Source organism: Heliangelus exortis, chromosome W, assembly GCF_036169615.1.
Source record: "Heliangelus exortis chromosome W, bHelExo1.hap1, whole genome shotgun sequence".
Lineage (NCBI taxonomy): Eukaryota > Metazoa > Chordata > Aves > Apodiformes > Trochilidae > Heliangelus > Heliangelus exortis.
Window position 1 is genome coordinate 8,431,250 of NC_092453.1, and position 16,222 is coordinate 8,447,471.

At 44.1% G+C, this 16,222-nt stretch overlaps 1 protein-coding gene across 4 annotated transcripts in view; it reads right to left on the bottom strand.

Moving 5' to 3' along the window:
* Positions 1-8,181: 8,181 nt before the first annotated feature.
* LOC139789121 (mothers against decapentaplegic homolog 2) overlaps positions 8,182-16,222 on the bottom strand; it is a 41,515-nt gene continuing 33,474 nt past the window's right edge. For 2 of the 4 annotated variants that reach the window (XM_071729649.1, XM_071729648.1), the window contains 3 exons: positions 15,858-15,995; positions 15,541-15,685; positions 8,182-10,155 (listed from right to left, as the gene is read on the bottom strand). In XM_071729649.1, coding sequence (XP_071585750.1) covers positions 10,032-10,155; positions 15,541-15,685; positions 15,858-15,995 — 407 coding nt within the window. In that variant the 3' untranslated portion in view covers positions 8,182-10,031. The remainder of the gene's footprint in view (positions 10,156-15,540; positions 15,686-15,857; positions 15,996-16,222) is intronic. The other 2 variants (XM_071729652.1, XM_071729650.1) reach the window with 1 other exon arrangement.

Sequence of the window (16,222 nt, forward strand, 5' to 3'; positions counted from 1 at the left end):
CTCAGCCTGATTTCCATGAATTCCTGTGCTCCAACAACTCTTTCAGTGCTGTTGCAGATGGAAAACTAGTTTTATGATTTTTAACTAGAAGATCCACATCAAGAACATTCAGATAATTGTAAGGGTGCTTTTGTGACCATCTAGAACTGCTGCAGCTGAGCATCAGCCACTCTTTTTTTTTTTTTTTTTCAGCTCCACCACTTTTCCTGCTCTACCAAACCTCAGTATTTCTCAGCCCTGGCTCTTTGCCCATTTTAATTTCCAATATTGCACAAACCTCAAAGTCTGAGTACATTATGAAGATATTTTCCCCTCACACCAGCATCAGCCTTGCTAATAGCTGTGGTTTTCCCTCCCATTGGTCTCTCAGACTTCTGAAGCAGTAGAAGAAAAGATAAGTGTACTTGTCTGGAAGGGGATTATTGTTCCTATATTAATGATATCATTTACAAGGCTTAAGTACAAAAAGAAAGATTTGTCTTGGCATATGAATGGACACCTCAGTGCTGTATATGCATCACCCTCCTATATGCCCAGACTGGAGGGTGGATGCTTTCCAGAGCAATCCCAGTCCTTCCCAACCCACAGTCCAACAGTCCTTCCATACTTCTGAGCCTGCTTGGCTCCCTCAGATGCCTGACAGCTCCTCATCCTACAGACAATTTCATTTGTTCCCCACTATAAAGCCATTTTTTTTCCAGCTCCTCCCCTACCAAAGCTCCTCCCTTACCAAAGCCTCTTTGCTGTTCAGCAGACTACTTAAAAACATACACCACAACTCATTTTGAAGTCCTTCCTCCATGCCTAGACAGCAGTCTGGGTAGTGAACACTCATTCAGTCCTCAAATGAGATAAATTTTGCTCTTCTCAGAGCTTCAGTAGGACCAAATCTTGCTCCTCTCCTGAGAAGTCTGCTTCTGCTGCTTAAGGCTTTTTTTTTTTTTTTTAACCACAGGCTCCATCAGTGATTCCACAGGAAAAAAAAATAAATATGCCAACACCCAGCTGTGAAAGCCCTGAGGAGTCCATGCTGAATAACCCCCACCCAAATCTCAACAGCTCAAGCACATCTTTTTTTCTCAGCTTCTTCAGGAATCCTACAGATCAACTCTTCCAGGACAGGCAACACAAACACAAGGGATGGGACTTCTGAAGTCTTTCAAAATTCATTATGCATTAATTGTATTTCAAAGTAAGCCATGCATCTATACCAGCTCAGCTTAGCCATATACTATTCCCAGTCCAACTGTTCCATGTCTAGGAAGAGTTTGGAGCAGATGACAACCCTGTGAAGTTTGCAATTCCCTGGTCCAGAGTATGGCTATACCCTGGAGCCTCTGCTCCAGCTTCCTTGTAAACTGGCTGCATGCTTGAGGCTCCAGCATCCCTGTCCTGTTATTCCTTAATCACAGGTGAACAACCACCTAGACAACTCCTTTCCAAGTTTAAATACAAATGGAAGGACAGCACCCACCCCTTCACCTGAAGATAAACTGCAACTTCTGGCAAACAAAGTTTAAATTATTTTTTATGCTGGGTGCTACAACAGTTCTTGCAATTTTCCTCCAAAATGAAAAGGCAAGTAAGGAAGACTTTAAAGCACAGATAAGTTTTAAAACCCAATGGAATTTGCAGCCTCAGGTACACATTGCTCATAAGATGAATTAATTCATGAGGCATACATACATTTCTTTATGTTACCTCAACTACAGCTTTAGACAAGTGAATATCTGGGTGCTATTAAAAAAGAAAAATCAAGTATGATAGAAGCTTTGTTTCAAATTTCAGGGTTGCAAATGAAAAGAAAAATTAGGACTGGAACATAAATGTCCATTGCCACTTTGGATCCTATTCCAAAATGGACAAGCAACAGGGCTGAATCCATTCTGACTCCATCTTCCACGTGGGGGAAAAAGATCAAGCCACCTTTACATATCCAGTATTTGCCATCCATTTTCCATCTGCCAACTAAACAGATTTAAGGCTGATTACAGTTAATGAAACAACATCTAATGCAACATCAAAGACTGTTCTCATCTTTGAAGCCTCAAGTCTCATTTTTGTAGCTGTGACAACCTAGTACCTTAGAAACCTACCCCACAAACTGTGAGAAGAAACAGAAACCTTACTTTGAGGAATTTTTACAGGGGAGGTGAAAAAGAGGAGCAGCCTGGCTGAAGGTTATTTTTAAAAGGCCCCCCCTTGATAGTTTGTGATGGTTATTCACTATCCAAGCCTAAGTACTCAAGAAAACCACACATTTCCTTAATATTTTCTTAACAGGAATAAACTTTAAGACCAGTTGCAATTTTAATTCCCTGCACAGGTCGTTCTAGAAGCACTTTCTAATCCAGCTGGTATATTACTTGCTGGAAGTGTAATTTTTCTCACTAAGGCAATGCCACACTGATTCTTTAGAGCTAATATTGAAGCTTCAGTGTCCCGTCCCCCCCCCAAAAAATAAATTAGGTTATAGTCAAACTTGTTTTGGTAAAAGGAACACTGCTTCATCCACAAGTAAAATACTGTGTGGGTAGAGTATAGTGAAATCCTGTATTTCACAATACTTTAACTCAAAATCCAGCCACAGCAAAATTTCAGTTTGCAGGGCTAAAAAAAAGCTGCAACCACAATGAAGTATGACAAGCTTGAAGGTTAAAACAAAACACTTAACAGTTCACTGTGCCAACAATTTCAGGAGCTGCAGATGATTATCAAACCCCCCAAACTTCACACCCCCCTCACTCCTCACTCCCTTCTGAGGGGAGCTGAGGGCCCTATATGTCGACCTGACCCATCCCACAGAGAGGTCTGCTGCCTTCCTGGCGCCCGGGTGAGGGATATTACTAAGAGACTCCCTCAACTAATTCGACCCTCAGATTATTACCCACTGCTGGTAGTCCAGGCTGGCAGTGATGACATCAATGGAAGAAGTACCAGGGCGATTAAAAAGGACTTCAAGGCCCTGGGTCGATTAGTTGGTGGATCAGGAGCACAGGTGGTGTTCACCTCAGTTCCTGCAGTAGAGCAGATGAATGAGGAGAGGAGCAGGAAAACATATCTCATCAATAGGTGGCTAAGGGATTGGTGCCACCGGAAGAACTTTGGGTTTTTTGACTATGGGATGAATTTCAGTATACCAGGTGGGCTGCAACTATCTAACAGGGGAAAAAGGACTCTAGCCCACAAGCTAGCAGGTCTAATAAGGAGGGCTTTAAACTAGGTTTGAAGGGGGAAGGGGTTGAAACAAGGTTCTCCGGAAAGGAGCCCAAGGGCGGACAGCGCAAGTTAAGGGACAAACCAGCAGCCCAACTGAAGTGCATGTACACCAATGCACGCAGCATGGGCAACAAACAGGAGAAGCTGGAAGCCACCGTGCAGCAGGAAAGCTATGATGTAGTCGCTATCACGGAAACGTGGTGGGATGACTCCCATGACTGGAGTGCTGCAATGGGTGGCTACAGGCTCTTCAGAAAGGACAGACAGGGTAGGAGAGGTGGAGGGGTAGCCCTGTATGTTAGAGAGTCTCTTGACTCCATAGAAATTGAAGTAGGTGATAATAAGGTGGAGTGCCTGTGGGTCAGAATCAGGGGGAAGGCCAACAAGGCTGATACTGTGATGGGAGTCTGTTACAGACCACCCAACCAGGAGGATGAGGGGGATGAACTCTTCTACAAGCAGCTGGCACATGTTTCAAAATCGTCGTCCCTTATTCTCGTGGGTGACTTTAACCTGCCAGACATCTGCTGGGAATTCCACACAGCAGAGAGGAGGCAGTCTAGGAGATTCCTAGAGTGTATTGAGGATAATTTCCTGATGCAGCTGGTAAACGAGCCTACCAGGGATGGAGCCCCACTTGACCTACTCTTTACAAACAGAGAGGGGCTGGTGAGGGATGTGGTGGTCGGTGGGCGTCTGGGACTTAGTGATCACGAAATAATAGAGTTCTCAATAATCAGGGATACAAGGAGGGTTGTCAATAAAACCTCTACATTAGACTTCCGGAGGGCAGATTTTGGCCTGTTCAGAAGACTAGTCCAGAGCATACCCTGGGAAACAGCCCTTGAAAACAAAGGGGTCAAGGAGGGATGGACATTCTTCAAAGAGCAAGTTTTGAAAGCTCAGGAGCAGGCTGTCCCGGTGTGCCGAAAGGCGAGCTGGCGGGGAAGACGACCACTCTGGCTCAACAGAGAGACTTTGAAGGAAATTAGGATTAAGAAGAGGGCCTACCGGTTATGGAAAAAAGGGTTATTTACTCAAGAGGAATTCAGGAATACGGTTAAGTTATGTAGGAAAAAAATTAGAGACACAAAGGCACAACTTGAACTAAATCTTGCCACCTCTGTGAAGGATAACAAGAAGTCCTTCTACAGATACATCAGTGGCAAAAGGAGGGGCAAGGAAAACATTCATTCTTTAATGGACATGGACGGGAATGTAATTGTCAAAGATGAAGAAAAGGCTGAGGTATTTAACACCTTCTTTGCCTCAGTTTTTAACAGTAAAACGGGCTATCCTGAGGACAGCTGGCTTCTGGAGCCTATAGGAGACATGAATCTAAACACCCCCCCTGCAATCCAGATGGAAACTGTCAGTGATCTACTGGGCTGCTTGGATCCCCACAAGTCTATGGGACCAGATGAACTCCATCCAAGGGTGATGAGAGAGTTGGCAGAAGAGCTCGCCAAGCCTCTCTCTATCATCTACCAGAAGTCCTGGCTCACTGGGGACATCCCAGATGACTGGAAGTTGGCGAATGTCACGCCAATCCACAAGAAGGGCCGGAAGGAAGACCCGGGAAACTACAGGCCTGTCAGCCTGACCTCAGTGCCTGGCAGGGTTATGGAACAGATCATCATGGGGGCAATCACACAGCACCTGCAGGATGGACAGGGGATCAGACCCAGCCAGCACGGGTTTACGAAGGGCAGGTCCTGTCTGACCAACCTGATCTCCTTTTATGATCAGGTGACCCGCCTGGTGGATGAGGGGAAGGCTGTGGATGTGGTCTATCTGGACTTCAGCAAGGCCTTCGACACCGTCTCCCACAGCATCCTCCTGAGAAAGCTGGCTGCCCACAGCTTGGACAAGCATACTCTGCACTGGGTTAAGAATTGGCTGGAGGGCCGGGCCCAGAGAGTGGTGCTGAATGGGGCTGCTTCCAGTTGGCAGCCGGTCACCAGCGGTGTCCCCCAGGGATCAGTACTGGGCCCAGTCCTGTTCAATATCTTCATTGATGACTTGGATGAGGGGATTGAGTCCATCATCAGCAAGTTTGCTGATGACACCAAGCTGGGGAGAAGTGTTGATCAGCTGGAAGGCAGGAGGATTCTGCAGAGGGACCTGGACAGACTGGAGAGATGGGCTGACTCCAATGGGATGAGCTTCAACAAGGCCAAGTGCCGGGTCCTGCACTTTGGCCACAACAACCCCATGCAGCGCTACAGACTGGGGACAGAGTGGTTGGAGAGCAGCCAGGCAGAAAGGGACCTGGGAGTCTGGATTGACAGGAAGATGAACATGAGCCAGCAGTGTGCCCAGGTGGCCAAGAAGGCCAATGGCATCCTGGCATGTATCAGAAACAGCGTCACCAGCAGGTCCAAGGAGGTGATTCTGCCCCTTTACTCAGCCCTGGTAAGGCCACACCTTGAGTACTGTGTTCACTTCTGGGCCCCTCAGTTCAAGAAGGATATTGAGGTCCTCGAACAGGTCCAAAGGAGGGCAACCAAGCTGGTGAAGGGACTCGAACACAGATCCTATGAGGAGAGGCTGAGGGAGCTGGGGCTGTTCAGCCTGAAGAAGAGGAGGCTCAGGGGAGACCTCATTGCTCTCTACAACTACCTGAAAGGAGGATGGAGCCAGGCGGGGGTTGGTCTCTTTTCCCAGGCAACTCTCAGTAAGACAAGAGGGCATGGTCTTAAATTGTGCCGGGGGAAGTTCAGATTGGATATTAGAAAGATTTTTTTCATGGAAAGGGTGATCAGACATTGGAACGGGCTGCCTGGGGAGGTGGTGGACTCTTCGTCCCTGGAGACATTTAAAAAGCGACTCGATATGGCACTCAGTGCCATGGTCTAGTGACTGTGGCGGTAGTTGTTCAAGGGTTGGACTCGATGATCTCTGAGGTCCCTTCCAACCCAGCCTATTCTATGATTCTATGATGACATGAAAAGTTGGAGACATGAAAATAAAAATCTTATAAAGGAAGGTATTTTAAAGGTCCCTGCTGATGATGGAGTTAAAACTCTTCACACTGCAATCTGTCGCAGGAGGTTTAAGTTCTGATTTAAGTATTGAAGAAGAGCAAGAAAAGGCCAGAGGGTTCCCACCATGTTCTGGATTTATCTAAGAGCACCTGGGGACACTCAGTGCAAAATGCTCCAGAAACAGCAGAAAATTCCTGTTGCAGAGTTTACCAGCTGGATAGGAGACAGGCACACAAGGAAGGTGGAAATCACACAGGGATGTTGCTCCACTCTTGCCTCTCAGAGCTCAAAGGTGCCTAGAGTTCAAGCATTTGACATTTTTCACAAAGCCTCAGCCCTAGAACTTCTAAACAAAACTGGGTTTGTCTTTGGAGGGGGAAGGGTTCTGAAATGGCATCCAAGCTGCTAAAAGGCAACTCAAAAATCATTTCCAGGCTCAGGTGCTTCCAGCAATGACTGAATTTTTATTACTTGGCTCCAGCAGGCCTATGAAAATCAAGCTCAGGCAGGACTTAGTGACAAGAAAGAGATGAGAATCCAGACACAGGGAAACCCAGCCCAAATTTGAGGTAGATAGTGTTTTCAGCTTTGTGCTACAAGGAAGCAGCTGGCTACCCCTATTAAAGTACCTTCAGTTGAGGGCTCCCTGCTTGTAAGGATTTCATTCAACAAAACAGCCTCCTTGGAGAAAATAATTCACTTTTCATTTGTGCTGTGGACATCAGCACTTTGGCAGAAGAGAAGAGGGATGAAGTCACATTCCTTACCATTCCACATTAAGATGCTTGAGCAGGCATGGGTCAGATGTTGAAGAAGAGAACAGAGGATAAGTTAGAAAGGCATTAAGGATTAAGAAAGAAGAGTATGCTACAGTTACTCATAAATTGCCAAAGGCAATGAAATGAAACACAGGCAAGAAAACATTTCAAATGCAGATAAGTTCCACTAAGCTGGGACTGAAACTGATGGCAGGAGAAAATATTTAAGTGGTCAAAGTCAAAAAAAGTGACTTCTAACCAGACTGAGATGGCCTTGCACCACAGGTCCACAGATAATGCCTGCAGTGTTCTTATACACAAATTGGGGCACACCAAGAAAAGAGTACAGTGTTGCAATGTTCAAGGTGAAGCAAGTGGCATCACTAAGACTGAAGGAGCAAGGAGAGAAATCCACAGGAAGGAGACTCCAGAAAGAGGTCACCCACCTGATTCCAGTTGCCACCTGCTCATAAATGCAATGGATTTTCCCCTGGATGAGTCCTGTTTATCTCACTTTCCCAGGTGAAAGTCAACATCTGAGCTAGCAGGATGTCATTTGGTTGTGGAAAAGTGATGGCTTCCATCAGGTCCATCTGAAGGAGAAGCCTGTGCCACTAAACACACACAGATCATAGAATGGTTTGGGTTGGAAGGGACCAGAAAGATCATCATCCAGTTCCAACCCCCTGCCATGGGCAGGGACACCTCCCACCAGCCCAGGTTGCTCCATTCCCCATCCAACCCGACCTGAGACACTGCCAGGGATGGGGCAGCCACAGCTTCTCTGGGAAACCTCTTCAAATGTCTCACCACCCTCAAATTAAAGAATTTCTCCTCCTGTCCAACCTCAATCTCCCATCTTCAAGTTTTAACCCATTGCCCCTTGTCCTCTCCCTATACCCCCGTGTCAAAAGCCCTCCCCCAGTTTTCTTGTAGCCCCTTCAGATATTGGAAGGTTGCTCTAAGGTCACCTGGGAGCCTCCTCTTCTCCAGGTTGAACAACCCCAATACCTCAGCCTGGCTGAGGGAGGTGCTCAGCCCTCTGAGCATTTGAGTGCCTCTCCAGGATAGCTAAAAGTGTTTTTAGCATCTGAACTCTCACTTCCCAGCCAGAACATGCAGGACAGTTGTGCCATTTATTTGGCTCGGTTAGAATGATTCCTAACCTTCAACAAAAAAAAAAATATATATACAGCAATTAATAAAAAGAGCAACCATCACGAGAATTAAAACTTTTATTAGTGTATTCACATATTAGCCAAATGCAACATACATGAAGCTTATTTCTTAGGTTCACAAGTTCTACCAATACATTAGTCTACTGGTAAAACTAGCACAAACTGGTAACTCCTTTGCCCATTTTTGATGGTTTTATAAAGGTGTCTGGCCCACTTTTTCAAGGCTTGATTTTTGGTATTGCTTCTATGCCCTAGGCAGTATAGCATAAAAATATCCATTGCTATCATTGAGTCAGTCAACTGATTAAAAGCTGTAACACTGGCCACATTTTTTTTTGTTGTTCTCAAAGCTAAGTTATCACTAGAGCTGTACTTACAAAGCACAGTGCTAGTATAATGGATGAGACAACAGGAAAAACAAAGGCAATCCTGCTACTGCCACAAAAACAAAAGAATGACAGACAGCTAGGTCACAAGATTGTAAGATGTTTGTGTTTTTTTTTTCAAGTCAGAATAACCCTTCTATACAGTTTCCCAACCCTTCCCCAACTTAGACTTATTTTGTAGAATATATTTCAGAATAATTTTTGCTTGTTTTATATGGTGCAGCTGTAGTGTCCAAGGGTTCACAATAACATGCACTGTCATGAAGAACTTACAAGTCCTCCTTTGCTGGCCATACCTCATCAACCACTATCCTAGAGGTTTTGTAGAAGCAACTACTTTTAATAACAAGGCCCATTATGACATAATGAATGCAGGTGATCTGGTATGGAAGGAAGCTGTACAAAGCCACTCAGATCAGAAATTTAAATTCTGTTCCTGACATATGTTAAGCTGCATCTATTTCAAACCTATACAAAAGAGTCTACCCTGGGAAAGAATTTCAAGGTATTTGGCTCCAAAAAACCCCTATCATTTTTAGTACCATCTGTTTCATAAAAAAAAAAAAAAAGAACTAACAGATGTAAGGGTGAGCCAATAAACTTGTGGTACTTAATCCAGTATCCAATGCTATGGTAAATTCTCAGTTCATGAGAAAAAACACTGATTTCAATGATTCAGGGTACAAAAAAGTCCCAGATTACACCAGTGCCAGCAACACTGCTGGCAACAGATGCACCAGTTTGGATGGGTAGGGAAAAGTAGAATCATAGTGTGATGGATACTCAGAATTTATAATATGAATTCATTTTAGGCCATATTAAGCATATAAAGTGTCTGAAGATATCACAGATGCATCTCAAGACATTTCTTTCCCTTCCAATGGAGGGATTTCTTTTTTTTTCTTTAAGAAGGCAGCAAAAAGTTAAGCTTTTCTACAAGGAAAGTCAGCTTTTTATGTTTAGGACAACTCAAAAAAAAAACCAAACGGCTTATATAAAAAAATATAAAAGAATAAAGGAGAAGAGTCTTGGAATCTTATGAGATTTGCCCCAATCAAAAAACCCCAAACAACTATTTATGGGAACTAAAATGTAGAACAGCACAATATTGTGATATTTGAGATCATGATACATTACCTGTACATATATTTAGCTATTCATGTTATTGATAAACCATTAGGACACTCAATTATATACCCAATAAAAACACCATTAAGAGTCTTTAGAACTGTCCCTTCTTTCTGAAGGCATTTCGATACACTAAATTTTCATCTAGTATCAAGAATATAGGAAACAGAATCCACAAGGTGCTTTAATTGAAGAGACCTCAAGAAGTGCTGGGGTTTTTTTTTGTTTTGCTTTTTCCCTAAAAACCTTTTTTTTTTCTTTTGGATAGTAAACAGTTCATGAGGACCACACACAAATACAATGACAGATGAGCTGTTATATTAAATCGGTTGATTAGACTTGATTTTTAGCCCACTGGTGAGGGAATGAGGAGTTTTAGGACATGCTGGAACACCGTACTGAAGGGGAGCCCATCTGAGTCAATACTTTGTCCAACCACTGTAGAGGTCCATTCAGATGAAGTTCAATCCAGCAAGGAGTGCTCGTTACTGTTTGCCTCCTACAAAAGAAAGCAAGCAGTGTCAGAAAAGAAAGAAAGAAGCAGAAATTCCTTCATTGTACGAACAACTCAATTTCCATCCCTATCTACCAGACAGAAAGGAAAAAATCTGCAATTATTATCATATATATATTGTTCTCCTTGGGTCAATAAGGTGCCCTTGTGGCCAAGAAGCCAATGGTGTCCTGGGGGACAACAGGAAAAGTGTGTCCAGCAGATCCAGGTTCTCCTCTCCCTCTACTCTGCCCTGGGGAGAGCACACCTGGAATACTGGGTTCCCCATTCAAGAGGGACAGGGATCTACTGGAGAGTGTCCAGTGGAGAGCTACAAGGATGATGAAGGGACCTGAGCATCTCTCCTATGAAGAAAGAGTGAGAGCCCTGGGGTTGTTCGGCCTGGAGAAAAGGAGGCTGAGAGGGGATCTTCTGAATGTCCATCAATATCTGAGGGGTGGGGGGCAAGAGGAAGGGGCCAATCTCTTCTCAGTGGTGCCCAGGAACAGGACAAGGAATAATGGGTTGAAGGTAGAATATAGGAAGTTTCACCTCAACATGAGGAGAAACTTCTTTCCTGTGAGGGTGAGGGAGCCCTGGCCCAGGCTGCCCAGAGAGGTTGTGGAGTCTCCTTCTCTGGAGGCTTCCAAACCCCCCTGGATCTGTTCCTGGGTGACCTACATGAGGTGATCCTGCTGTTGCAGGGGGGCTGGACTGGATGATCTCCAGAGGTCCCTTCCAACCACTAACATTCTATGATATGCTGTTACTAAGCCTTATTCAGAAAGACTTTGAAGAAAACAAAAAAACCCCAAACACCACACATCTATAGGACACACCAATGTGCTTGTCCATAACACATAAAAAATATTCTGCTATAGAGGATAAGAACTGCAGCATTTGCTCCAGGTGCTATACCAAAAGCCTTATTTCTAGAAAGAAATTCAAAACTGAAGATCCTCCAACCAATGGGCTGCTCACATCACACCTCAGCCTTCAAAGAGTCTGCATGCAGAATTGGGTTTGAACTTTGTGACCAGCTCCTGAGAAATAGGGAGCAGAAACACTTGGCTCTGCAGTGCAGAATGGCCAAACAACGCAACACTCTTGCAATCATAAAGTCTGTTTTTTTGCATCAATTGAGAAGATAAATGTAGAAGGAAACTGCCACATGTTGTCAGCAACTCTATGTCAAAACACAGTGTGTGGTTGTACTGTGCTAACTGATGCTATCTCTAAGGAACACCAAACTTTATCTCTGATTTCCTGTAATCTCACACTTATTGCATGTGCTGTGGACTGTGACAGCCTCACACAAACAACTTAAGTAAAAATGTTTTGGGTTTGTTGGTTTTTTCCCCCCTTGTTCTTCTATATAAACTTAAAACTTTCCACAACTGAAGCCCTTAATTAAACACCATGTAGAAAGCCTCAATAAAGCTGAAGGATTTGATAAAAGCTTCATTCACTTTCCTGTACAGCCTTGTTTCAGCGATCTGTTATTCAAAACCCTTTCTTCTCATCTCCAAAGTCAGGAAATCACTACTGGATATCCTCTGCCTTAGAAATCCTGTTATTTCACTCTACCCACTCCAGGCATGGGAGTTTTCCCAAACTAGACTGGCAAGACTACTGTTGCTAAGCCAGTTTTTCATTTTAATTCTAACTAACCCCAAGTCAAAGGAAGGAGGCATTAAGATTCAAAGACAACAGATTAGTCAGGCACAAACCCAGCCCCTTAATTTTTACTGTTGGTGCTGCAGCCCTTTTGCTTTAAGGAAAATCTGTTTATATAAACAGAAGAACTGAACAGGGAGCAGGATTCAGTCATTCATTTCACATTTTCAAGGAGCAGAGAGTGGCTGGGGTCTGTGCTCTCTCAGCACTCTAAAAGTTATCCCAGGCCTCTGCCAAAACAAAGTGATACAAGAAAAGAACAATCTAAACCAGAGGAAACATAATTCCATTTCATCTCAAATCCTCTCCCAAAGAAGGAAGTTCATTATTCTACCCTTGTCAACTCCCCTACAATGTGTTCCACAACACACTTCCTCCAAATTTTACTGTTCAACAGCTTGGCACTACACTGGCAAAGTCAATAAAACAGTGACAATCACTTAGCAGCTGCCTCAGAACTAAATCTTAGCCTCCCACTTACAGATTTACAGCTCGCCTATCACTGAGTTTCTTTGCCAGAATTCCCTCCACTGAGCTTTCTTTAGAAGGTGATCCCAGACTTGGAAAGTTCCTGGGCTAACACTTGACTTCTGAAGTTTTACCACCCCTCTTCAATTCAAAGCCAACATGTATTAAACAAAAAGCTGCTTTGGCTGCCAAGCTTATAGAATCTATCACCTTGCATGTGTATGCACTAAAATAAAATAATGTTTTGGCTTTGCCAAAGCCTGTTATATGAAAAACATTTTTGATATATTAAAGAAGTTTTAACAAGAATGATGGGTTTTAGAGTGCTTCCTGGTCTAGTTTGAACATTTAGATTACAATCATTGAAATTCAAGGTTGTGTTTGTGGGAGCAGCTCCTTCCTTTAATCACATCTGTAGCATAACTTACAAGTTATGCGTATCTATAATTTATTAGCACCATCTTCAACAGAAATTACTTCAGCATTATGTCAGCAATCAGTTCCTGTGCTGTTGCCACTTTTTCAACCCTACAATCTCTGAAGGGTTTCTGGACTGCTAAAACCAACATTCTCCTTCCTCAGAAAGAACTTGACAAAATCCCTCCCTACTGTTTTAACCCAGCACTTCAACTCCATTCACTTCAAATTGTCTCCCCATAACCTGACTGATTAAGCCTTTCTTCTCTTCCGATTTGAATATTGTATTTAATTACGCCTAAGTGTAGACATACTCCTTCTGAGCCAAATCCAACAGCTGTTTAAACTTCAGCCAGATTCTTTTTCTGTGCCCCTCTTGCTAACAAAGAGATACCAATTTATTCCATTACTCAAATTTCTCATTTCACCTAATTAGGCTGTTACAAAACTGCCTTCATTTAGCTGAGAAGCCTCCCCTCACTTACAGACACCATGTCCTGGATGGGGGTAATTTTCTGTGTTGTACTTTTGCTTTCAGCTAAGTCTCTTGTAAGTAGTTGCACTTGCTGAAATTAACAGCAAGTTTCTCAGACAGTGTCTGCTTCTGGGACTGATAACACTCGATGTTTATAGTTACAGCTAGAGACTGGTATGCAGAGCCAAGGACACTGCTCAGCTCTGAGGAAAACATTTTACCTTCCAGAAGGAAGAAAGAGGTCCCACCTGCAGCCCTCCTTTGGGGAGGAAGGGACAAGATAGATGCCAGAATTGACCAAACAGAGTATTCCATCCCATACACGTCATACTCAGTATAAATTTGAGGCATCACGAGGGCCAAGCCATGCTTCCAGCTTCTGGCCTCCTGCCCTTCCTGCTTCCTTTTCTTCACCTGTTCCCTGTTTCCTTCGGCATCCTGGAAGGATCCCGTCTGTTTGTCTGCCTGTGGTCCTGATCCGTGCCAGCCTGAATCTGTGTGTTCCTGCCTCCAGTTCCCGACTGCTGCCGACTCCAGGAGTCCAGCCTGGACTTTCCCAGGGCTGCCCTGCAGCCTCGGTGGTGACGTGAGAGTTATTGGGGGAAAGGAACATGGTATCAATTTTCCTGTATATTTGTATATATTTAGTAATTTTTTTCATTTTTATCATTGCTGCTTCATTAAAGCTGTGTGGTTTATTTTCCAACCCATAAGTCTCTCTCCCTTATTCTCTCTCCTTTCTTTATCAGGGAGGAGAGAGAGATTAATAGAGAGCATCTGTTACTCGGTTTAATTGCCGGGCCAGTGTTAAACCGTGACACACCACTATTTACATGTCTATACTTTAAGAGTAGACAAAAGAACCCAAACCCCAGGATTCACAGGGGAATCTACATGCCGTGACTCAATTTCAGGAATTTAGAGAAAAAACCCCAAAACATTAGGTACAGCAACAGGGTACTGATATGCCAGGCTTCATTCTTGCAGTGGAAGGTTTCTAGAGAAGTTTAAGGGATTTGTTTAAAACCACATCTCTAGCTCTCCAAACTAAGGGAAGCTTTAATATTGCTCAGTTAAAAGTCAAAGACAGAGGTCAAGGGAGGGGATTCTGCCCCTCTGCTCTGCTGAGACCCCACCTGCAGTGCTGGTTCCAGTTCTGGAGTCCCCAACATCAGAAGGACACAGAGCTCCTGGAAGGTGTCCAGAGGAGAGGCACTCAAATGCTCAGAGGGCTGAGCACCTCCCTGGGAAGCCAGGCTGAGGGATTGGGGTTGTTCAGCCTGGAGAAGAGAAGGCTCCCAGGTGACCTTAGAGCAACCTTCCAATATCTGAAGGAGCTACAAGAAAACTGGGGGAGGGCTTTGGACATGGGGGTGTAGGGAGAGGACAAGGGGCAATGGGTTAAAACTTGAAGAGGGGAGATTGAGGTTGAACACGAGGAAGAAATTCATTACTGTAAGGGTGGTGAGCCCCTGGCTCAGGTTTCCCAGAGAAACTGTGGCTGCCCCATCCCTGGCAGTGTCTCAGGGCAGGTTGGATGGGGCTTGGAGCAACCTGGGCTGCTGGGAGGTGTCCCTGCCCATAGCAGGGGGTTGGAACTCGATGAGCTTTAAGGTCCCTTCCAACCCAAACCATTCTATGATAAACAAGGAAGCAGGACCAAGGGAGGAACCCAAACTTGAACAGCATTCCTTGCTCAATAGCTGACTTCAAGGTGATACTGAAATCAGTTTACTGTTCTTTTAGAAGCTTAACAGCTGAGAGGAAGAAAGAAGAAAATATGGGTTCAACTTGCAGACACCCAATCTATAGTAGAGGTAAGAAGTCTCTACACAAGGACAGAGATCTGTTGGAATGAGTCCAGAGGAGGCCACAAAGATGTGAGGAGAGGCTGAGGGAGCTGGGATTGTTCAGTCTGGAGAAGAGAAGACTCCAGGGGGACCTCAGAGCTGGCTTACAATTCCTGAAGGGAACCTACAGGAAGGCTGGAGAGGGACTTTTCAGAAAAGTGTCCAGCAATAGGACAAGGGGAAATGGTTTTAAACTGAAGGAGAAGAGGTTCAGACTGGATCTGAGGAAGAAGTTCTTCAGCAGGAGGGTGGTGAGACTCTGGAACAGATTGCCCAGAGAAGCTGTGGCTGCCTCCTCCCTGGAGGTGTTCAAGGCCAGGTTGGATGAGGCTTGGAGCATCCTTGTCTGGATGAGAGGTGTCCTTGCCCATGGCTCTGAGCTCCCTTCCAACCTCAGCCATTCTATGATTCTATGACATATGGCTTACAAAGCCAGGCAGAAATAGTACACAAGTTAAAGAAAAATTATTAACACTTAAACTTATAAGCAGTGCTTTTTCTTACCTGTATTCAGCTCCCCAACCTTTAACAAAGCTCATTCTTATGGTACACATTCTAGTAAGCTGATAAACTGCTTCAAAACCCTGATTCACAGATTGAGCCAGAAGAGCAGCAAATTCTTGGTTATTAAAGATTTTTAGATTGCATCCTATAAAGGAGAAAAAAAAGGTCAAAAGGGTACAATCAATGAAGTCTCGTGTTTGCTAGAGAGAAGCCCCGAACTATGAAAAAAAAAAAAACCCTCAAAAGGCAACAAAAATGTCATCCTGTGAACATATTCGGTGGATCTTTTTGTACAGGACCTTTGTGGGGCTACTAACCTGGTGGAATTTTGCAGACAGTTGCAGGATGCCAACCGTATCTTTGATTACAGTTGGGGCTCTGAACAAAGATCGCACTATCACTTAGGCACTCAGCAAAAACTTCTCCCCCAATGTAGTAGAGACGGACTCCCCTACCTGCAGGCAAGATTTAAAGGAACTCCAGTTATGATATGGACCCAAAAAGCTTAACAAACAAGGGAGTATTTTGTTTCAGAGAAGGCCAAAGCTTTGCTTTACAACACAAACAAAAATCAATTCTCTACAAGACCACACAGCTGGAGCAGGACACAATTAACCTGTTTTTTTTCACATAGTTAACCTATTTTTTTTTTTCTCCTACCAATACACAAATATTTGAAGGA